The 25,796-nt window shown below is 42.6% G+C and overlaps 1 protein-coding gene across 9 annotated transcripts in view; it reads left to right on the top strand.

Moving 5' to 3' along the window:
• The window catches only part of mapk10 (mitogen-activated protein kinase 10), a 119,039-nt gene that overhangs the window by 28,904 nt on the left and 64,339 nt on the right, over positions 1 to 25,796 (top strand). For 7 of the 9 annotated variants that reach the window (XM_014138910.3, XM_014138907.3, XM_014138909.3 and 4 more), the window contains exons 2-3: positions 14,428 to 14,499; positions 20,367 to 20,536. In XM_014138910.3, coding sequence (XP_013994385.1) covers positions 14,428 to 14,499; positions 20,367 to 20,536 — 242 coding nt within the window. Of the gene's footprint in view, positions 1 to 14,427; positions 14,527 to 20,366; positions 20,537 to 25,796 lie in introns of all 9 variants that reach the window. The other 2 variants (XM_014138912.3, XM_014138911.3) reach the window with 2 other exon arrangements.

Raw genomic sequence — 25,796 nt, 5'->3', positions numbered from 1 at the left:
CTTTACACTCAGATTGTAATTATATAACAAACATTTGGCAAAACACAACACACAATTCTCTAACTTTGGCACAACCTTCCCAACTAAAATGTATTGTGTGCAAATGAAAAGCACCACTGTTCAGCTAAGATCAATTACCAATTGATCACTTTCTATCTTCAAACACTAATTATAATGCTCACTTTGCAATCGAACCTTTGGTATGGATAAAAAGGCCACAGGTGAGTGCACAGGTGAGTGGAAGTAAACTTGCCAGAGAGAGGTGGAGGTGGAGGTGAGGTAGACGTAGAGGTGGACCAAGAACAAGGATAATAATCTCTGATGAAATTCAAGTGACTATGGTGGACCATGTGGTCAACCATGATTTGACCTTTAGAGAGGCTGGGCAGAGAGTGCAGCCCAATCTAAGCCACTTCACCGTAGCATCCTTTGTCCGGACGTTCCAAAATGAGAATAGACATGTACTGCAAATCTACTACTTTTACTACTTGACAGTAGAACATGAAGCACAATAAAAAGTGTAGATTTCAATACAAACTGCAAGGGGAAACAAAGTAAATGTTTCATGTATTACTGTATATATGAAATTGGGAGCTATACTACTTTGTAACATGTTTATCTTGCATACTGTATTACTGTAGTGTTTACTGTACTGTATGCTATTTAGTTTTTGTAGAACTGAAAGACGACCACGTATGTGGTGGTAGAACACGTCTATTTACCAGACAAACAGGAAGCTGCCATTGTCCAAATGGTAGTTGAAAATAATGCCATAAGACTGCGGAAAATCCAACAACAGATTATTGAAAGCCTTGCCATCTTCCATAACATCAGAGTGAGTTTATCAACCATAGCCCGCATCCTTCAGAAACACCATCTCCAGATGAAGCAAATCTACAGAGTCATATTTGAAAGGAATTCCCAAAGAGTGAAGGATAAACTATGAATATGTGCAAGTAAGTAATGTACTAGTATTACATTCTTAAAACATTAGAGACTCATTGATGTTGCCAGTGAACTTTACTATACAGCAATTACAGTATTTACTGTCATTTCAGAGAATCCTTGGAGTTGGATGTACGTCCCATCGCCCCAGGAACTCATATTCATAGATGAGGCTGGATTCAATTTAGCGAAGACGAGGAGGAGAGGAAGGAGCATCATTGGTCAATGTGCCATCATTGAGGTACCTGGCCAGCGCAGGGGAAATGTCACCATATGCGCAGCTATGAGCCACAATGGGGTCCTCCACCGCCATGCCACCCTTGGACCATACAACACTGTCCATCTCCTTCATTTCCTGAACACCTTACATGTCGATCTTTACCAGCCAGAGCAGAGAGGGTCAGGTGATCCTGAGAAGCAAATGTTTGTTCTAACTTGGGACAACGTGAGATTCCATCGCATTGCTCAGGTCCGCAACTGTTTCCATGACCATCCCAGCTTTACAATTCTCTATCTCCCACCATATTCTCCACTTCTCAACCCCATTGAGGAGCTGTTTTTCAGCATGGCAGTGGAAGGTGTATCATCGCAAACCCCATGAATGTATGGCCGTTCCCCAGGCAATGGAGGAGGCTGTCGTGACATTCCAGTCCTGTCGGGTGAATGCGTCATGCCAGAAGATATTTCCTCTGCTGTCTGGTCAAGGAGAACATCACCTGTGATGTTGATGAAAATCTGTGGCTGGACCAAAACAACAGATATGACTGATTTTGTTTTCACAATGGAGTATTTGTTTCTTGACTGTATTTTGACTGATTCTTTATCTATTCTGTACAATTGATCTAACATACTGTCACGCATGTGTGTAGAAACGGACCAAGGAGCAGCGTGAATATCGTTCCACATATTTTATTATAATGTGAAACTATACAAGACATACAATAAACAATACAACAAACCGTGACGACAGAGGTGCAACATGCACTAACTCAAAATAATCTCCCACAAAACAAAGATGGGAAAAACAACAACTTAAATATGATCCCCAATTAGAGACAACGATGACCAGCTGCCTCTAATTGGGGATCATCCAAAAAACCCAACATAGAAAAACAGAAACTAGACCCAAACAACATAGAAATATTAAACTAGAATAAACCCCCCCAGTCACGCCCTGACCTACTCTACCATAGAAAATAAGAGCACATAATGGTCAGGATGTGACACATACAGTACAGCAGTACAAAAGTACTATTTTTCTGTCCTTTGCATATGCAAAATATATTTACTGTATGTTTGCATTTTTACTGTGTGTGTGCTTACAGTACGCTGTTTGACATGTATTGAGTCATGTTGAAATATAAAACTAACATTTTTGCATTTGTGTTCCTTTCTTGTTTAAGTACACACAGACAATATACAGCATAACAACAACATCTTAGTCTTTACACTGAAATAGGTTCTGATAGTAGTGTTTTGAATATGTCACATTAGTGTGATCTCGGTTGTCAGTAAGTTAGATTCATTTGATGTGTGTCTCATTTGTATCCAGAGTTTCATTTTGAGCAGGGACTACATGATTTTGACTGCTGGGTTTCATTTTGTAAGATGTCTGGGGTTTGGCTAACTGTTTTGTGTTTAGAGTTTTGAATACCTTCAAATCAAATTGTATTGGTCACACACACATGTTTAGCAGATGTTATTACGGGTGTAGCGAAATGCTTGTGTTTCTAGCTCCAACAGTGCAGTAATATCTAACAAGTAATATCTAATAATTTCATTCACAACAATACACACAAATCTAAGTAAAGGAATGGAATTAAGAATATATAATTATTTGGACGAGCAATGTCAGAGTGGCATAGACTAAGATACTGTAGAATAGGATAGAATGCAGTATATACAGTATATACTAATGACATGAGTTTCAGCAAATGTGTTAACAATTGGGAAAAACTAATATTCCAGTGGGGAAAACACTAGCTATCGTGACTGTCATTCTGACTGTCATTGTGACTGCCATTGTGATTGGCATTATGACTGCCATTGTGATTGTCATTGTGACTGTCATTGTGATTGTCATTGTGACTGTCATTGTGATTGTCATTGTGACTACCATTGTGATTGTCATTGTGACTGTCATTGTGACTACCATTGTGATTGTCATTGTGACTACCATTGTGACAGTCATTGTGACTGTCATTGTGACTACCATTGTGATTGGCATTATGATTGTCATTGTGACTGGCATTGTGACTGTCATTGTGACTGCCATTGTGATTGGCATTATGACTGCCATTGTGACTGTCATTGTGACTGTCATTGTGATTGTCATTGTGACTACCATTGTGATTGTAATTGTGACTGTCATTGTGATTGTCATTGTGACTGTCATTGTGATTGTCATTGTGACTCATTGTGATTGTCATTGTGACTGTCATTTTGATTGTCATTGTGACTGTCATTGTGATTGTCATTGTGACTGTCATTGTGATTGTCATTGTGACTGCCATTGTGACGGTCATTGTGACTGTCATTGTGACTACCATTGTGACTGTCATTGTGACTGCCATTGTGATTGTCATTGTGACTGCCATTGTGACTGTCATTGTGACTGTCATTGTGACTACCATTGTGATTGTCATTGTGACTACCATTGTGACAGTCATTGTGACTGTCATTGTGACTACCATTGTGATTGGCATTATGATTGTCATTGTGACTGCCATTGTGACTGTTATTGTGACTGCCATTGTGACTACCATTGTGACTGCCATTGTGACTGTCATTGTGACTGTCATTGTGACAGTCATTGTGACTGTCATTGTGACTGTCATTGTGATTGTCATTGTGACTACCATTGTGATTGTCATTGTGACTGTCATTGTGATTGTCATTGTGACTGTCATTGTGATTGTCATTGTGACTCATTGTGATTGTCATTGTGACTGCCATTGTGACTGTCATTGTGTCTGCCATTGTGACTGCCATTGTGACTGTCATTGTGACTGTCATTGTGACTGTTATTGTGACTGCCATTGTGACTACCATTGTGACTGCCATTGTGACTGTCATTGTGACTACCATTGTGTCATTCATTGTGACTGTCATTGTGACAGTCATTGTGACTGTCATTGTGACAGTCATTGTGACTGTCATTGTGACTACCATTGTGACAGTCATTGCCATCAGAGTTGTAATATCCTATGTCTACAGATGGCTGTGATTTTGCATCTGGAGATCTACCTGTGCTGTGGTGTATCAGTGTCAGTTTAGACCTAGATTAAAAGCAAATACTGTTTCAGTGATAATAGGATGCCAGGTTAAATACACTGTTTGGACATTTTAATTCCTCTCATGCAGTCAATGTGCAATTTGTAACTCACTGCACGTTGTGAAATGGCTTGTGTGCTCTGTGTCACATCTACAACTACAATAGTCAAGTCCTCCTCCCCACACCTGAACACAGATATCCAGTGTCCAAAGCACAGGAATTCAGAGCATTGTATTGTGTTGTATTGTGTTGTATTATGCTATGTTGTATTGTGTTGTGTTGTGTTGTATTGTATTGTATTATATTATATTGTGTTGTATTGTGTTGTATCATATTGTGTTGTGTTGTATTATATTGTGTTTTATTGTGGTGTGCTGTATTGTGTTGTGTTGTATTGTGTTGTAGTGTATTATATTGTGTCGGTGTATTATATTGTGTTGTGTTGTGTTATATTGTGTTGTGTTATATTGTATTGTGTTGTATTGTGTTGTAGTGTATTATATTGTGTTGTAGTGTGTTGTAGTGCGTTGTACTGTATTATATTTTATTGTGTTGTATTGTGTTGTGTTATATTGTGTTGTATTGTGTTGTAGTGTATTATATTGTGTTGTATTGTGTTGTAGTGTATTATATAGTATTGTGTTGTAGTGCGTTGTGTTGTATTGTGTTGTAGTGTATTATATTGTGTTGTATTGTGTTGTATTGTATTATATTGTGTTGTATTGTATTATATTGTGTTGTGTTGTATTGTGTTGTAGTGTATTATATTGTGTTGTATTGTGTTGTATTGTATTATATTGTGTTGTATTGTGTTGTATTGTATTATATTGTGTTGTATTGTGTTGTATTGTATTATATTGTGTTGTGTTGTATTGTGTTGTAGTGTATTATATAGTATTGTGTTGTATTGTGTTGTAGTGTATTATATTGTGTTGTAGTGTATTATATTGTGTTGTGTTGTATTGTGTTGTATTGTATTATATTGTGTTGTAGTGTATTGTATTGTGTTGTAGTGTATTATATAGTATTGTGTTGTATTGTGTTGTAGTGTATTATATTGTGTTGTATTGTGTTGTATTGTATTATATTGTGTTGTGTTGTATTGTGTTGTAGTGTATTATATAGTATTGTGTTGTATTGTGTTGTAGTGTATTATATTGTGTTGTAGTGTATTATATTGTGTTGTGTTGTATTGTGTTGTATTGTATTATATTGTGTTGTAGTGTATTGTATTGTGTTGTAGTGTATTATATAGTATTGTGTTGTATTGTGTTGTAGTGTATTATATTGTGTTGTATTGTGTTGTAATGTATTATATAGTATTGTGTTGTAGTGCGTTGTGATGCGCTTCGTGGAACAATACTTGCCCAGGAAAACTGTTTCATTACTTGTGATTACATAGACATAGAATGACTCTCTTTGCGTAATCTATTCATTCATAAATGTCAACCCATTTCCATGGTGTTACACCTGCTGAAAGAACATGGGCTTTCAGAGGCTGACCCACACACTGTATCGGAGAGACAGAGACATAGTCATCTCTTTCTCACTGTATAAGAGAGACAGAGTCATGGGAGAGTCATCCCTTTCTCATTCCTTAATTCTTACCTCCCCTCCCTTCTATCCCTCCCACTCCCCATCTCCCTTACCCTTACCCTCTCCCTCCGACACCCCCCTCTCTCTTCCCCTCCCCTATCCCAACTCCCCCTCTCTCTTCCCCTCCCCCTATCCCAACTCCCCCTCTCTCTTCCCCTTCCACTATCCCAACTCCCCCTCTCTCTTCCCCTCCCCCTATCCCAACTCCCCCTCTCTCTTCCCCTTCCACTATCCCAACTCCCCCTCTCTCTTCCCCTCCCCCTATCCCAACTCCCCCTCTCTCTTCCCCTTCCACTATCCCAACTCCCCCTCTCTCTTCCCCTCCCCTATCCCAACTCCCCCTCTCTCTTCCCTTTCTACTATCACTTCCTCTACCCTCTCTCCCCTTCTACCGTCCTCCTCCCTCCCTCCCTCCCCACTCCGACTCCCCCTCTCCCTGACAGCCTCATTGTCTCTGTTTTGAAGGGCAGCCATCTCAGGAATCTGGAATAGAGCCTTGACATAGGCTGCGTCCTAAATGAAACCGTATTCCCTTTAAAGTGCACTGCTTTTGACCACTGTATAGGGAACAAGGTGCCATCTGAGATGCACGCATTGCCGTAGAGGGTTATATTGGTTGTATAGGATTTGATGGCAGTGGTTATAGCTGACAAAGTAATGTCATTATGCAGCCAATTGTGGACTACAGAGAATGACAACCCTCACTACAGAGAATGACAACCCTCACTACAGAGAATGACAACCCTCACTACAGAGAATGACAACCCTCACTACAGAGAATGACAACCCTCACTACAGAGAATGACAACCCTCACTACTGAGAATGACAACCCTCACTACAGAGAATGACAACACTCACTACAGAGAATGACAACCCTCACTACAGAGAATGACAACCCTCACTACTGAGAATGACAACCCTCACTACTGAGAATGACAACACTCACTACAGAGAATGACAACCCTCACTACTGAGAATGACAACCCTCACTACAGAGAATGACAGCCCTCACTACAGAGAATGACAACCCTCACTACTGAGAATGACAACCCTCACTACTGAGAATGACAACCCTCACTACAGAGAATGACAACCCTCACTACAGAGAATGACAACCCTCACTACTGAGAATGACAACCCTCACTACAGAGAATGACAACACTCACTACAGAGAATGACAACCCTCACTACAGAGAATGACAACCCTCACTACAGAGAATGACAACCCTCACTACTGAGAATGACAACCCTCACTACTGAGAATGACAACCCTCACTACAGAGAATGACAACCCTCACTACAGAGAATGACAACCCTCACTACTGAGAATGACAACCCTCACTACTGAGAATGACAACCCTCACTACAGAGAATGACAACCCTCACTACTGAGAATGACAACCCTCACTATTGAGAATGACAACCCTCACTACAGAGAATGACAACCCTCACTACAGAGAATGACAACCCTCACTACAGAGAATGACAACCCTCACTACAGAGAATGACAACCCTCACTACTGAGAATGACAACCCTTACTACTGAGAATGACAACCCTCACTACAGAGAATGACAACCCTCACTACAGAGAATGACAACCCTCACTACAGAGAATGACAACCCTCACTACAGAGAATGACAACCCTCACTACAGAGAATGACAGCCCTCACTACAGAGAATGACAACCCTCACTATTGAGAATGCCACTAAGTAATATTCGAACATCTTCCATTTTGGTAATTGGTTGGTGCTGTCTGAATGTTTCATAATGTCTGAAATATAAAGCACTTTTTCTGGAATAATTTTCTGAATGTATATATTTTTTTATGTCTTGCGCTGTCCGCCTGTGTTCCAAATGGTACCCTATTCCCTATCTGGTGCACTACTTTTGACTAGGGCCCATAGGACTGGTCAAAAGTAGTGCACTACTGTATGTAGTGAATAGGGTGCCATTTGGGACTTAGTTCTTGGTTTCCCCACAGGGGGTGAGGTGGGGGAGACAACTATGCCTACAGCATATACCAGGAAGTAATCAACATATTAGCATATTGTCTGACTCCTGAATGACACCAGCTAGCTATTCTTAGAAGGCTTTTTCTTCCGAAGAGGAACCCTTTGTATTAAATGAAATTACATTTCAATCCCACTGCATTCCACTGTGGATCAAAAAACTTTACCCATCAAACTGTATTTCATCAGACCCTCAAACTGTATTTCATCAGGCCCTCAAACTGTATTTCATCAGGCCCTAAAACTGTATTTCATCAGGCCCTCAAACTGTATTTCATCAGACCCTCAAACTGTATGTCATCAGACCCTCAAACTGTATTTCATCAGGCCCTCAAACTGTATTTCATCAGGCCCTCAAACTGTATTTCATCAGGCCTTCAAACTGTATTTCATCAGGCCCTCAAACTGTATTTCATCAGGCCCTCAAACTGTATTTCATCAGGCCCTCAAACTGTATTTCATCAGGCCCTCAAACTGTATTTCATAAGGCCCTCAAACTGTATTTCATCAGGCCCTCAAACTGTATTTCATCAGGCCCTCAAACTGTATTTCATCAGGCCCTCAAACTGTATTTCATCAGGCCCTCAAAACTGTATTTCATCAGGCCCTCAAACTGTATTTCATCAGGCCCTCAAACTGTATTTCATCAGGCAATCAAACTGTATTTCATCAGGCAATCAAACTGTATTTCATCAGGCCCTCAAACTGTATTTCATCAGGCCCTCAAACTGTATTTCATCAGGCCCTCAAACTGTATTTCATCAGGCCCTCAAACTGTATTTCATCAGGCCCTCAAACTGTATTTCATCAGGCAATCAAACTGTATTTCATCAGGCCCTCAAACTGTATTTCATCAGGCCCTCAAACTGTATTTCATCAGGCCCTCAAACTGTATTTCATCAGGCCCTCAAACTGTATTTCATCAGGCCCTCAAACTGTATGTCATCAGGCCCTCAAACTGTATGTCATCAGGCAATCAAAACTGTATTTCATCAGACCCGCAAACTGTATGTCATCAGGCCCTCAAACTGTATTTCATCAGGCCCTCAAACTGTATTTCATCAGGCCCTCAAACTGTATTTCATCAGACCCTCAAACTGTATGTCATCAGGCCCTCAAACTGTATTTCATCAGACCCTCAAACTGTATTTCATCAGGCCCTCAAACTGTATTTCATCAGGCCCTCAAACTGTATTTCATCAGGCCCTCAAACTGTATTTCATCAGACCCTCAAACTGTATGTCATCAGGCCCTCAAACTGTATTTCATCAGGCAATCAAAACTGTATTTCATCAGACCCTCAAACTGTATGTCATCAGGCCCTCAAACTGTATGTCATCAGACCCTCAAACTGTATTTCATCAGGCCCTCAAACTGTATGTCATCAGGCCCTCAAACTGTATGTCATCAGGCAATCAAAACTGTATTTCATCAGACCCGCAAACTGTATGTCATCAGGCCCTCAAACTGTATTTCATCAGGCCCTCAAACTGTATTTCATCAGGCCCTCAAACTGTATTTCATCAGGCAATCAAAACTGTATTTCATCAGACCCTCAAACTGTATTTCATCAGACCCTCAAACTGTATGTCATCAGGCCCTCAAACTGTATTTCATCAGGCCCTCAAACTGTATTTCATCAGGCCCTCAAAACTGTATTTCATCAGGCAATCAAAACTGTATTTCATCAGACCCTCAAACTGTATGTCATCAGGCCCTCAAACTGTATTTCATCAGGCAATCAAAACTGTATTTCATCAGACCCTCAAACTGTATGTCATCAGGCCCTCAAACTGTATTTCATCAGGCCCTCAAACTGTATGTCATCAGGCCCTCAAACTGTATTTCATCAGGCAATCAAAACTGTATTTCATCAGACCCTCAAACTGTATGTCATCAGGCCCTCAAACTGTATGTCATCAGACCCTCAAACTGTATTTCATCAGGCCCTCAAACTGTATTTCATCAGGCCCTCAAACTGTATTTCATCAGGCAATCAAAACTGTATTTCATCAGGCCCTCAAACTGTATTTCATCAGACCCTCAAACTGTATTTCATCAGGCAATCAAAACTGTATTTCATCAGGCCATCAAACTGTATTTCATCAGGCCCTCAAACTGTATTTCATCAGGCCCTCAAACTGTATTTCATCAGGCCCTCAAACTGTATTTCATCAGACCCTCAAACTGTATTTCATCAGGCCCTCAAAACTGTATTTCATCAGGCAATCAAAACTGTATTTCATCAGGCCCTCAAACTGTATTTCATCAGGCCCTCAAACTGTATTTCATCAGGCCCTCAAACTGTATTTCATCAGACCCTCAAACTGTATGTCATCAGGCCCTCAAACTGTATTTCATCAGGCCCTCAAACTGTATGTCATCAGGCCCTCAAACTGTATTTCATCAGGCAATCAAAACTGTATTTCATCAGACCCTCAAACTGTATTTCATCAGGCCCTCAAACTGTATGTCATCAGACCCTCAAACTGTATTTCATCAGGCCCTCAAACTGTATTTCATCAGGCCTTCAAACTGTATTTCATCAGGCCCTCAAACTGTATTTCATCAGGCCCTCAAACTGTATGTCATCAGGCCCTCAAACTGTATTTCATCAGGCCCTCAAACTGTATGTCATCAGACCCTCAAACTGTATTTCATCAGGCCCTCAAACTGTATGTCATCAGACCCTCAAACTGTATGTCATCAGGCCCTCAAACTGTATGTCATCAGACCCTCAAACTGTATTTCATCAGGCCCTCAAACTGTATTTCATCAGGCCCTCAAACTGTATTTCATCAGGCCCTCAAACTGTATTTCATCAGGCAATCAAAACTGTATTTCATCAGGCCCTCAAACTGTATTTCATCAGACCCTCAAACTGTATTTCATCAGGCCCTCAAACTGTATTTCATCAGGCCCTCAAACTGTATTTCATCAGGCAATCAAACTGTATTTCATCAGGCCCTCAAAATGTATTTCATCAGGCCCTCAAACTGTATTTCATCAGGCCCTCAAACTGTATTTCATCAGGCAATCAAACTGTATTTCATCAGGCCCTCAAACTGTATTTCATCAGGCCCTCAAACTGTATTTCATCAGGCCCTCAAACTGTATTTCATCAGGCCCTCAAACTGTATTTCATCAGGCCCTCAAACTGTATTTCATCAGGCAATCAAAACTGTATTTCATCAGGCCCTCAAACTGTATTTCATCAGGCCCTCAAACTGTATTTCATCAGGCCCTCAAACTGTATTTCATCAGGCCCTCAAACTGTATTTCATCAGGCCCTCAAACTGTATTTCATCAGACCCTCAAACTGTATTTCATCAGGCCCTCAAACTGTATGTCATCAGACCCTCAAACTGTATTTCATCAGGCCCTCAAACTGTATGTCATCAGGCCCTCAAACTGTATGTCATCAGGCAATCAAAACTGTATTTCATCAGACCCGCAAACTGTATGTCATCAGGCCCTCAAACTGTATTTCATCAGGCCCTCAAACTGTATTTCATCAGGCCCTCAAACTGTATTTCATCAGGCAATCAAAACTGTATTTCATCAGACCCTCAAACTGTATTTCATCAGACCCTCAAACTGTATGTCATCAGGCCCTCAAACTGTATTTCATCAGGCCCTCAAACTGTATTTCATCAGGCCCTCAAAACTGTATTTCATCAGGCAATCAAAACTGTATTTCATCAGACCCTCAAACTGTATGTCATCAGGCCCTCAAACTGTATTTCATCAGGCAATCAAAACTGTATTTCATCAGACCCTCAAACTGTATGTCATCAGGCCCTCAAACTGTATTTCATCAGGCCCTCAAACTGTATGTCATCAGGCCCTCAAACTGTATTTCATCAGGCAATCAAAACTGTATTTCATCAGACCCTCAAACTGTATGTCATCAGGCCCTCAAACTGTATGTCATCAGACCCTCAAACTGTATTTCATCAGGCCCTCAAACTGTATTTCATCAGGCCCTCAAACTGTATTTCATCAGGCAATCAAAACTGTATTTCATCAGGCCCTCAAACTGTATTTCATCAAACCCTCAAACTGTATTTCATCAGGCAATCAAAACTGTATTTCATCAGGCCCTCAAACTGTATTTCATCAGGCCCTCAAACTGTATTTCATCAGGCCCTCAAACTGTATTTCATCAGGCCCTCAAACTGTATTTCATCAGACCCTCAAACTGTATTTCATCAGGCCCTCAAAACTGTATTTCATCAGGCAATCAAAACTGTATTTCATCAGGCCCTCAAACTGTATTTCATCAGGCCCTCAAACTGTATTTCATCAGGCCCTCAAACTGTATTTCATCAGACCCTCAAACTGTATGTCATCAGGCCCTCAAACTGTATTTCATCAGGCCCTCAAACTGTATGTCATCAGGCCCTCAAACTGTATTTCATCAGGCAATCAAAACTGTATTTCATCAGACCCTCAAACTGTATTTCATCAGGCCCTCAAACTGTATGTCATCAGACCCTCAAACTGTATTTCATCAGGCCCTCAAACTGTATTTCATCAGGCCTTCAAACTGTATTTCATCAGGCCCTCAAACTGTATTTCATCAGGCCCTCAAACTGTATGTCATCAGGCCCTCAAACTGTATTTCATCAGGCCCTCAAACTGTATGTCATCAGACCCTCAAACTGTATTTCATCAGGCCCTCAAACTGTATGTCATCAGACCCTCAAACTGTATGTCATCAGGCCCTCAAACTGTATGTCATCAGACCCTCAAACTGTATTTCATCAGGCCCTCAAACTGTATTTCATCAGGCCCTCAAACTGTATTTCATCAGGCCCTCAAACTGTATTTCATCAGGCAATCAAAACTGTATTTCATCAGGCCCTCAAACTGTATTTCATCAGACCCTCAAACTGTATTTCATCAGGCCCTCAAACTGTATTTCATCAGGCCCTCAAACTGTATTTCATCAGGCAATCAAACTGTATTTCATCAGGCCCTCAAAATGTATTTCATCAGGCCCTCAAACTGTATTTCATCAGGCCCTCAAACTGTATTTCATCAGGCAATCAAACTGTATTTCATCAGGCCCTCAAACTGTATTTCATCAGGCCCTCAAACTGTATTTCATCAGGCCCTCAAACTGTATTTCATCAGGCCCTCAAACTGTATTTCATCAGGCCCTCAAACTGTATTTCATCAGGCAATCAAAACTGTATTTCATCAGGCCCTCAAACTGTATTTCATCAGGCCCTCAAACTGTATTTCATCAGGCCCTCAAACTGTATTTCATCAGGCCCTCAAACTGTATTTCATCAGACCCTCAAACTGTATTTCATCAGACCCTCAAACTGTATTTCATCAGGCATTTCATCAGACCCTCAAACTGTATTTCATCAGGCCATCTCAGATCGTTTTCTGACCTCTCATGTTTCCTGTTCAGTAGTCGTGATCCATTATGCTAGATCAAAGCATAGGAGTGATCCAGACATTTATTAATTTTTTTTGTCTTGCTACCAGACATCAAATTGTACCCTTGAGATCCCTAGAACTGCTGGGGCTAAGTCTTTCTGTCTGAATATTTTCATACTGTGCATTGTCTTTATTTCTGAAGAGTTCCTACAATATGTTTCAGTACTCGTCATCTGAGCCAGAGCTCATCTCATATGTATTCAGATCTTAAGTTATTTATTTACCACAGTGTGAAATATTGAACCTGCCTGTTTATGAGTGTAGAACTGCTGCACTTGATTTTCATTGCCCATTGGTGGAGGTGGTGTAGTAGTGGGTTGGGGACAAGGACAGGTCTGGAGCTGCTTGGATTTCTTGGGGGTCTGATGGGCTGTTAAAGGGTTCATTGTGGTGATCAATCGATGAATGTTCACAAAGTTTAGGGACTGAGCTGTAAGCTACGTCAGACAGTCAATATGAAGTTGTTGAGGTCATCTTGAGTGTAGCTGTAATCTTTCTTTTTTGTAAGGCTCAGTATCTACAATACGACCCAGACAAGCTCCACCACATTCCCATAGAAACCTTAGGTAGCAACCACTCTCTGATCTCTAACCTCTGACCTCAAACCTCTGATCTCTAGCTTCGAAACTCTAAACTCTAACCTATCTGTAGTAGATGGCTGTACAGCTAAAACAGATCTGTGACCAGCTGTCTAAATACTCAGACTCTAGAAAGGCCCTCCTCTCCCTTGCAACCTCTGTTCCAGGTTCTTGCTGTAAGAATGTGTCCTCAGACAACCTACCCAGTAGTGAATAAAGAAATAAACCTCCAATCTCTAGTCTTTAACCTCTAGAGAGCTAGCCTCTAATCTCCAATCTCTAATCTCTAGACTCTATCCTCTAACCTCTAATCTCTAGACTCTAACCTCTAATCTCTAGACTCTAACCTCTAATCTCTAGACTCTATTTTCTAACCTCTAATCTCTAGACTCTAACCTCTAATCTCTAGACTTTAACCTCTAACTTCTAATCTCTAGACTCTAACCCCTAGCCTCTAACCTCTAGCTATATTCTAGTCTCTAATCTCTAGACTCTATTTTCTAACCTCTAGCTATATTCTAGCCTCTAATCTCTAGCCTCTCCCCTCTCTCTGTTTGTGTCTTGCAGGTATTTATGAGGAGGGATTTCTTCTATTACTGCAGTGAACCTGTCCTGGATGTGAAAATAGCCTTTTGTCAGGTGTGTGTTCCTTACAGGTAAAATAAGGTACAGTATTCATACACTTCCATTTCCCCTTCATTAGCTCTGTCTGTTCTGTGTCTAAGATGAAGACCGTTCTGGTAGCCTGCCCCTGGTCTGTACTTTATGTGTTGTAGCTTGTCTGGGTTGGGCTCAATTCCATTTCCATTTAATCAATTCAGGAAGTAAACTGCCATTCCAATTCCAAATGTCTTCTTAAATTGACTGAATTTAAATGGTAATGAACCCAACCCTGAGTTGGGTACAGCATTTACAGAATGGGACAAGGCTTCCTCAATGATGCTTGTGAATACAAAACCAGCTAAGTGAAGGACAGAAACAGAAATGCACATGACCGGATTAACTATGTGTGCTTGTGATTCTAACCTGTGGCGTCATATCCTAAATTGCTCCCAGCAGTGCGAAATACTAATCATATTGACCCTTTGGTAAACATAATACACCTCACTGTTTTTTAGGTTTTTTTGCCTAATTGTTTACAGCATCACTCCCTGATCAAGAAAATATAAAGAAAATATAAATGAGATCATCTATAATTAGAGCTAAGATGCTCCAGTCTATTATAGGGAAGGATGGCAGGATGGAAGGATGGATAGTTGGATGGAAGGATGACAGGATGGAAGGAAGGAAGGATGGATGGATGGATGGATGGATGGATGGATGGATGGATGGATGGATGGATGGATGGAAGGATGGATGGATGGATGGATGGATGGATGGATGGATGGATGGATGGATGGAAGGAAGGAAGGATGGAAGGAAGGAAGGATGGAAGGAAGAAAGGAATGATGGGAGGAAGGAAGGAAGGATGGAAGGAAGGAAGGAAGGATGGGAGAAAGGAACGATGGATGGATGGATGGATGATGGATGGAAGGAAGGAAGGAAGGAAGGAAGGAAGGAAGGAAGGAAGGAAGGAAGGAAGGAAGGAAGGAAGGAAGGAAGGAAGGAAGGAAGGAAGGAAGGATAGATGGATGGATGGATGGATGGATGGATGGATAGATGATGGAAGGATCAAATCATATCAAATTTATTTATAAAGCCCTTCTTACATCAGCTGATATCTCAAAGTGCTGTACAGAAACCCAGCCTAAAACCCCAAACAGCAAGCAATGCAGGTGTAGAAGCACGGTGGCTAGGAAAAACTCCCTAGAAAGGCTAGAACCTAGGAAGAAACCTAGAGAGGAACCAGGCTATGAGGGGTGGCCAGTCCTTTTCTGGCTGTGCCGGGAGGAGATTATAACAGAACATGGCCAAGATGTTCAAATGTTCATAAGATGACTAGCATGGTCAAATAATAATAATCACAGTGGTTGTCGAGGGTGGAACAGGTCAGCACCTCAGGAGTAAATGTCAGTTGGCTTTTCATAGCCGATCATTGAGAGTAGCTCTACCGCTCCTGCTGTCTCTAGAGAGTTGAAAACAGCAGGTCTGGGACAGGTAGCACGTCCGGTGAACAGGTCAGGGTTCCATAGCCGCAGGCAGAACAGTTGAAACTGGAGTAGCAGCACGGCCAGGTGGACTGGGGACAGCAAGGAGTCATCAGGCCAGGTAGTCCTGTAGCATTGTCCTAGGGCTCAGGTCCTCTGAGAGAAAGAAAGAAAGAAAGAGAGAGAATTAGAGAGAGCATACTTAAATTCACACAGGACACCGGATAAGACAGGAGAAATACTCCAGATATAACAGACTGACACTAGCCCCCCCGACACATAAACTACTGCAGCATAAATACTGGAGGCTGAGACAGGAGGGGTTGGGAGACGCTGTGGCCCCATCCGACGATACCCCCGGACAGGGCCAAACAGGCAGGATATAACCCCAGGATATAACCATAAGGATGGAAGGATGGATGGAAGGATAAATCTTTGGAATGTACAGTGCCTTCAGAAAGTATTCATTCCCCTTAACCTATGTTGTTGTTTTACAGCCTGAATTCAAAATTCATTCGATTAATTTATATTCTCACCCATCTACACACAATACCCCATAATGACAAAGTGAAAACATGTTTTTACAAATGTTTGCAAATATATTGAAAATGAAATACAGAAATATCACATTGACATAATTATTCACACCCCTCCGTCAGTGCATGTTAGAATCACCTTTGGCAGCGATTACAGCTGTGAGTCTTTCTGAGTAAGTCTCTTAGAGCTTTGCACACCTGGATTGTACAATATTTGCTAATTATTAAAACAAAACAAAAAAATTCAAGCTCTGTCAAGTTGGTTGTTGATCATTGACAGCCATTTTTCAAGTCTAGCCATAGATTTTCAAGCCGATTTAAGTCAAATCTGTAACTACGCCACTCAGGAACATTCAATGTCGTCTTGGTAAGCGACTCCAGTGTAGATTTGGCGTTGCGTTTTAGGTTATTGTCCTGCTGAAAGGTGAATTCATCTCCCAGTGTCTGGTAGAAAGCAGACTGGACCATGTTTTCCTCTAGGGTATTGCCTGTGCTTAGCTCCATTCCGTAAATTTTTTATCTAGAAAAACTCCCCAGTCCATAGCAAATACAAGCATACCCATAACATAATGCAGCCACCAGTATGATTGAAAATATGAAGAGTGGTACTCAGTAATGTGTTGTATTTGCCCCAAAAATAGCACTTTGTATTCAGGACAAAATGGGAATTGCTTTGCCAAATGTTTTGCAGTTTTACTTTAGTGCCTTGTTGCAAACAGGATGCAGATTTTGGAATATGTTTTATTCTGTACAGGCTTTCTTCTTTTCGCTCTGTCAATTAGGTTAGTTTTGTGGAGTAACTAAAATGTTGTTGATCCATCCTCAGTTTTCTCCTATCACAGCCAATATACTCTGTAACTGTTGTAAAGTCACCATTGGACTTATGGTGAAATCGCTGAATGGTTTCCTTCCTCTCCGGGCAACTGAGTTAGGAAGGACACCTGTATATTTGTAGTGACGGGGTGTATTGATACACCATCCAAAGTGTAATTAATAACTTCACCATGCTCAAAGGGATATTTAATGTCTGCTTTTTTATTTTACCCTTCTACCAATAGGTGCCCTTCTTTGCGAGGCATTGGAAAAGCTCCCTGGTCTTTGTGGTTGATTCTGTGCTTGAAGTTCACTGCTCGACTGAAGGAACTTACAATTATTTGTATGTATTTGGTATAGAGATGAGGTAGTCATTTAAGATCATGTTAAACACTATTATTGCACACAGAGAGAGTCCTTGCAACTTATTATGTGACTTGTTAAGCAAATTTTTACTCCTGAACTTAATTAGGCTTGCCATAACAAAGAGGTTGAATACTTATTGACTCAAGACATTTCAGCTTTTAATTTTATTAATTCCAAAACATTTCTAAAAACATAATTCCACTTTGACGTTATTGGGTATTGTGTGTAGGCAGTGACACAACATCTCAATGTAATCCATTTTAAATTCAGCTGTAACACAACAACATGTGGAAAAAGTCAAGAGGTGTGAATACTTTCTGAAGGCGCTGTTATCCGTCTTTAATAAAAGGTGTCTACAACCACCCCACTAAATTCAATAAACGATTGCAATTGCTGCAAATCTTTGTTAATTATGATCAAATGACCCGTGTCTGTTTAATTGTCAGTCGGCTGTTGAAAACCAGACCTCTTGATAGAACTGGACAGTCTAGAGCATGACTCTTCAACCTCTCCAGGAGGAACAGGCTCTGGTCTGGACTGGCTGCAGATAGCAGGACTCTTCAACCTCTCCAGGAGGAACAGGCTCTGGTCTGGACTGGCTGCAGATAGCAGGGCTCTTCAACCTCTCCAGGAGGAACAGGCTCTGGTCTGGACTAACTGCAGATCTCTCCAGGAGGAACAGGCTCTGGTCTGAACTGACTGCAGATCTCTCCAGGAGGAACAGGCTCTGGTCTGGACTGGCTGCAGATCTCTCCAGGAGGAACAGGCTCTGGTCTGGACTGGCTGCAGATCTCTCCAGGAGGAACAGGCTCTGGTCTGGACTTACTGCAGATAGCAGGGCTCTTCAACCTCTCCAGGAGGAACAGCCGGCTCTGGTCTGGACTGGCTGCAGATCTCTCCAGGAGGAACAGGCTCTGGTCTGGACTGCGCAGCTCCCGGGGCAGGCCGGCGGACTGGCTGCGTCCCCAGGAGGAACAGGCTCTGGTCTGGACTGACTGCAGATCTTCTTGCTATAGTCTTATTCTCTTCAGAAAATGCATCCAAATGGCAGCCTATATCCTATATTGTGTTCTACTTCTGTCCATAGGTCTCTGTTCAAAAGTAGTGCACTATATAGTGATTAGGGTGCCTATTGGGACGCATGTACACTGCTCAAAAAAATTAAGGGAACACTAAAATAACACATCCTAGATCTGAATGAATGAAATAATCTTATTAAATACTTTTTTCTTTACATAGTTGAAAGTGCTAACAACAAAATCACACAAAAATAATCAATGGAAATCCAATTTATCAACCCATGGAGGTCTGGATTTGGAGTCACACTCACAAATTAAAGTGGAAAACCACACTACAGGCTGATCCAACTTTGATGTAATGTCCTTAAAACAAGTCAAAATGAGGCTCAGTAGTGTGTGTGGCCTCCACGTGCCTGTATGACCTCCCTACAACGCCTGGGCATGCTCCTGATGAGGTGGCGGATGGTCTCCTGAGGGATCTCCTCCCAGACCTGGACTAAAGCATCCGCCAACTCCTGGACAGTCTGTGGTGCAAGTTGGTGGATGGAGCGAGACATGATGTCCCAGATGTGCTCAATTGGATTCAGGTCTGGGGAACGGGCGGGCCAGTCCATAGCATCAATGCCTTCCTCTTGCAGGAACTGCTGACACACTCCAGCCACATTGCATTAGGAGGAACCCAGGGCCAACCACACCAGCATATGGTCTCACAAGGGGTCTGAGGATCTCTCTCAGTACCTAATAGCAGTCAGGCTACCTCTGGCGAGCACATGGAGGGCTGTGCGGCCCCCCAAAGAAATGCCACCCCACACCATGACTGACCCACCGCCAAACCGGTCATGCTGGAGGATGTTGCAGGCAGCAGAACGTTCTCCACGGTGTCTCCAGACTCTGTCACGTCTGTCACGTGCTCAGTGTGAACCTGCTTTCATCTGTGAAGAGCACAGGGCGCCAGTGGCGAATTTGCCAATCTTGGTGTTCTCTGGCAAATGCCAAACGTCCTGCACGGTGTTGGGCTGTAAGCACAATCCCCACCTGTGGACGTCGGGCCCTCATACCTCCCTCATGGAGTCTGTTTCTGACCGTTTGAGCAGACACATGCACATTTGTGGCCTGCTGGAGGTCATTTTGCAGGGCTCTGGCAGTGCTCCTCCTGCTCCTCCTTGCACAAAGGCAGAGGTAGCGGTCCTGCTGCTGGGTTGTTGCCCTCCTACGGCCTCCTCCACGTCTCCTGATGTACTGGCCTGTCTCCTGGTAGCGCCTCCATGCTCTGGACACTACGCTGACAGACACAGCAAACCTTCTTGCCACAGCTCGCATTGATGTGCCATCCTGGATGAGCTGCACTACCTGAGCCACTTGTGTGGGTTGTAGACTCCGTCTCATGCTACCACTAGAGTGAAAGAAAACTTAAGAGTGAAGGAAGTGGAATGAATAAGAATATCTTATTATGAAGTTTGGAAATTAGACATGCCAATAACAGCGGACACAGGATATGTGATGTATGCCTTCATTTTGCGGGCATATTGTACTGTAGTCAACATGCATTGTTAATGGGACTAGTTCTAAATGGTATTTTAAATGAATAAAATGAACAAAGAACTTTAGCAATGCAACTGGCTTTAGAGCCAGTCACAGAGGTGAAAGTGACATCACTGACCTTTTGTTTTGTCTGTCTACTGCAGGGTTTTGGTAAACAAGTGGATGTGTCATATATCTGCAAACACTACAACATGTCTAAAAGCAAAGTGGATAACCAGTTCTACAGCGTGGAAGTAGGAGATTCCACCTTCACAGTTCTCAAACGCTACCAGAATCTAAAACCCATCGGTTCTGGAGCTCAGGGAATCGTCTGGTGAGTACTGGAACGCTGCTTTTTACACTCCTTATATTGTTGTGAAGGAAAATGAAATGAACTGTTGAATGTATTATTGGGTTTCAGTATGATGGCAGTGTGCATATGGACTGTGGACTGTTTATCGTGAAATGAATTAAATGTTAAAGAGAATATTCCACTGCATAACGTCATATTTGGTTTCTGTATAATGTGCTGGCAGATATTGACTGGTTTGATTGACTTGTGTGGTCTTAGCATAAAAAATGTAAATAAACTAAATATTTCACTGGGCAGTATCAGTGATTGACGCTTTTGTGGAAATCCTGGCAGTTTTTAAGAATAACAAATTGTGTGATTAGTCTAGAAAGAACCGGTTTGGTCATGATGAGCTCTCTGATACATTCTGAAGCTCAGTAGGAACCAGGAAGTCATTAACGTTCACCTCACGGCAGCTCTGCCAGCGGCTCAGGAATGAAAAGGCTGTGCTCTTCCTTGGAAAAAGGGAGATGAATGGAGATTTCCATTCCAACACTTTGTCAACGTCATTCTGCCTTGGTCCGTCTGTCTTTCCCCTGGAATCAGGCAAGAGAGGGGATCTGTGCTTCTTTGAGAAGGGTCTGCCTAGCCTGGTTCTATAGCTGGGGGGGGGGGGGGGGGGGGGGCGACACTGGATGTAACCTCCTGTTCTCTCCTGTGCCCTCCTTCCCATGGCGATTGTGTACACTTACAAAAGGGGAATGGGTGAGTTGTAGGAATGCTGTAACCGTAGAAATAGAACTAATAGAACGGTTGGAAATAGAACTACTAGACCGGGTATCCCCTTTTTATGTCACTCCTGCTCTAGTAATTCTGTTTCTTTGGATGGTAAACAGGAAATTCTAGTTCATCTGGTTCACTCACAGAGTAACACGATTTGGTGTTTCAAGTTGTGTCCCACGGCAACAGTATTAACACCACAAAAAGATAAATCCTCCTGAGAAAAAATAAAGGCTGTCATAGGGCTCTGGTCAAAAGTAGTGCACTATATAGGGAATAGGGTGCCATGGTCATACACATCTGGTCAAAAGTAGTGCACTATATAGGGAATAGGGTGCCATGGTCATACACCTCTGGTCAAAAGTAGTGCACTATATAGGGAATAGGGTGCCATGTTCATACACCTCTGGTCAAAAGTAGTGCACTATATAGGGAATAGGGTGCCATGGTCATACACCTCTGGTCAAAAGTAGTGCACTATATAGGGAATAGGGTGCCATGGTCATACACCTCTGGTCAAAAGTAGTGCACTATATAGGGTACCATTTGGGAAGCAGGCATAGGCTACAAATAAATACTGTTGAATATACAGTATACTGTTGTTGTCCTGCCTCCAGTCAGACTGCAAACAACAGAGAGAAAGACGTATCATGAAATCAACATCATTATGCAATCTGTTATATAATCAGATTCAGGAGATGTTCCCCTGTACACTGAGACAATGTTCTCGCTGTGAGAGAGAGACCTGGGCTTGTATTCAAAGAGCGTCTCAGAGTTGGGATAGTAATCTAGCATCAGCTCCCCCTTGTCAATGTAATTGTATTCATTGTGCTCTAAATGGAATCCTAACTGATCCTAAATCAGTACCTCTGAGATGCTTTGTGAATACTGGCCCTGGTCTTTTATTCAAAGATCTAGTATCAGCTCCCCCTTGTCAATGTAATTGTATTTCTTCTGATCTAAAAGGCAAACTGATCCTAGATCAGCACGACCCCTGCACTACGGTGTGGTTAAGACTGTCTATGATTGTCCTCTTCCCCAGTCATTCAGATCTGTGTATCTTGTCTCTTGTGTCCTGTGGCGTGGTCAGGGAGCTTCCAGACAGAGACACCATGGTCAGAGACACCATGGTCAGAGAGCTTTCAGACAGAGACACCATGGTCAGAGAACTTCCAGACAGAGACACCATGGTCAGAGAGCTTTCAGACAGAGACACCATGGTCAGAGAGCTTTCAGAGAGACACCATGGTCAGAGCCACCATGGTCAGAGAGCTTTCAGACAGAGACACCATGGTCAGAGAGCTTTCAGACAGCGATACCATGGTCAGAGACACCATGGTCAGGGGAGCTTTCAGACAGAGATACCATGGTCAGAGACACCATGGTCAGGGAGCTTTCAGAGACACCATGGTCAGGGAGCTTTCAGATAGAGACACCATGGTCAGAGAGCTTTCAGACAGAGACACCATGGTCAGAGACACCATGGTCAGAGAGCTTTCAGACAGAGACACCATGGTCAGGGAGCTTTCAGAGAGACACCATGGTCAGAGAGCTTTCAGACAGAGACACCATGGTCAGAGACACCATGGTCAGAGAGCTTTCAGACAGAGACACCATGGTCAGAGAGCTTTCAGACAGAGACACCATGGTCAGAGAGCTTTCAGACAGAGACACCATGGTCAGAGAGCTTTCAGACAGAGACACCATGGTCAGAGAGCTTTCAGACAGAGACACCACGGTCAGAGAGCTTTCAGACAGAGACACCATGGTCAGAGAGCTTTCAGACACCATGGTCAGAGAGCTTTCAGACAGAGACACCATGGTCAGAGATCGTTCAGACAGAGACACCATGGTCAGAGAGCTTTCAGAGAGACACCATGGTCAGAGAGCTTTCAGACAGAGACACCATGGTCAGAGACACCATGGTCAGAGAGCTTTCAGACAGAGACACCATGGTCAGAGAGCTTTCAGACAGAGACACCATGGTCAGAGAGCTTCCAGACAGGGACACCATGGTCAGAGAGCTTTCAGACAGAGACACCATGGTCAGAGAGCTTTCAGACAGAGACACCATGGTCAGAGAGCTTTCAGACAGAGACACCATGGTCAGGGAGCTTTCAGACAGAGACACCATGGTCAGAGAGCTTCCAGACAGAGACACCATGGTCAGAGACACCATGGTCAGAGACACCATGGTCAGGGAGCTTTCAGACAGAGACACCATGGTCAGAGAGCTTTCAGACAGCGATACCATGGTCAGAGACACCATGGTCAGGGAGCTTTCAGAGACACCATGGTCAGAGAGCTTTCAGACAGAGACACCATGGTCAGAGACACCATGGTCAGAGACACCATGGTCAGAGCGCTTTCAGACAGAGACACCATGGTCAGAGAGCTTTCAGACAGAGACACCATGGTCAGGGAGCTTTCAGACAGAGACACCATGGTCAGAGATCTTTCAGACAGAGACACCACCTTAGGATGCATCAGCAGGTTGGGCTAGTGGTGATGACATCACACGGCCCTCAGAGTGATGGTTTTCTAAGGTCCCTATTGGCTCCAAGCTTTCCATTAACATTCTACTGCTGTTTCTATGGCCACTCCGTCCACCCTGCACTCTGTCTTCATAGAAAGACAGTGCATTCGGAAAGTATCCAGACCCTTTGACTTTTTCCACATTTTGTTACGTTACAGCCTTATTCTAAAATGTATACAATAATTTTTTCCCTCATCAATCTACACAATACCCCATAATGACAAAGCATAAACAGGTTTTTATAAATTTGTGCATTTTTATTGAAAATAAAAAACAGAAATACCTTATTTACATACAGTACCAGTTAAAGGTTTGGACACACCTACTCATTAAAGGCTTTTTCTTAATTTTGACTATTTTCTACATTGTAGAATAATAGTGAAAACATCAAAACTATGAAATAACACATATGGAATCATGTAGTAACCCAGAGAATACCTCCCCAGTTCAAACGCTACTCTTTATATTGTAGAGTCTTTTTTTTTTTACAACACAAGGTTTCTTGATATTGTTTTGAATGTCAATATAGAAATGATGAAGGAAAGCTCTCTCGGCCATGTCTCTCTCGGCCATGGCTCTCTCGGCTGACTACAATGTATTCCGATATATTGATTATTCTGAGATGTGCTGTAGCTGAATATTCTCGTTCCCCTGTCGGTTCCTCTGTCGGTTCCCCTGTCGGTTCCTCTGTCGGTTCCCCTGTCGGTTCCCCTGTCGGTTCCTCTGTCGGTTCCCCTGTCGGTTCCCCTGTCGGTTCGTATGACAGACACTGACATTGTAGAGGATTTGTACGTCTGGGGCCCTGGTGTCTGAATAGTAATGTAACAGCCTAATATTCCTCATACATCTGGGGGCCTGGTAGTTTGATAAATAGCTTCTATTCTGCTGTGATGAGATTGTGCTGAGTCAGCATAGGGTGTAGAGACACACACACACACACACACACACACACACACACACACACACACACACACACTGTTGACACAAAGCAGCCGCCGTACAAATAGCTTCCTGGTACAAATATTCCTATAATCCCAGGGGAACGGTGACTGTAGGCCATTAAAGTTGAATTATCTCTAGCACATAGACTATAAGGCCCGCTAACTGGAACTGGAGGGGGGGGGTGGGGGGGGGGGTTGAGGAGGGGGGGCAGAGGGAGGGTAGGAGGGAGAGGGTAGGACATGTAAGACCTGATTGATGGTTGGTATGAAAGTTGGTTTGATGGTTGGTATGATGGTTGGTATGATGGTTAGAATGATGGTTGGTTTGATGGTTGGTATGATGGTTAGAATGATGGTTGGTTTGATGGTTGGAATGATGGTTGGTTTGATGGTTGGAATGATGGTTGGAATGATGGTTAGAAATATGGTTGGTATGATGGTTGGTATGATGGTTAGAATGATGGTTGGTTTGATGGTTGGAATGATGGTTGGTTTGATGGTTGGAATGATGGTTGGAATGATGGTTAGAAAGATGGTTGGTATGATGGTTGGTATGATGGTTGGTATGATGGTTGGAGTGATGTTTGGTATGATGGTTGGAGTGATGGTTGGTATGATGGTTGATATGATGTTTCTGGAGGCTGTTCTGACAGGAGCCTTGGGGTCAGTCAGGGGAATCTACTACTGCTACTGAAACTACAACTGACACGGGTCCTAAAAGGTTACTGACTGGTTAAGGGTTACTGACTGGTTACAGGTTACAGACTGGTTACAGGTTACTGACTGGTTACAGGTTACTGACTGGTTACAGGTTACAGACTCGTTACAGGTTACTGACTGGTTAAAGGTTACTGACTGGTTACAGGTTACTGACTGGTTACAGGTTACAGACTGGTTACAGGTTACTGACTGGTTACAGGTTACTGACTGGTTAAAGGTTACTGACTGGTTACAGGTTACTGACTGGTTACAGGTTACTGACTGGTTACAGGTTACTTGACGTCGTGTCTGTGTGTCAGTGTGTGTGTGTGTGTGTGTGTGTGTG

This window comes from Salmo salar, chromosome 13, assembly GCF_965601325.2.
Source record: "Salmo salar chromosome 13, fSalSal1, whole genome shotgun sequence".
Lineage (NCBI taxonomy): Eukaryota > Metazoa > Chordata > Actinopteri > Salmoniformes > Salmonidae > Salmo > Salmo salar.
The sequence above is the reverse complement of the archived record's forward strand: the minus strand, read 5'-3'. Positions and strand labels throughout refer to the sequence as shown.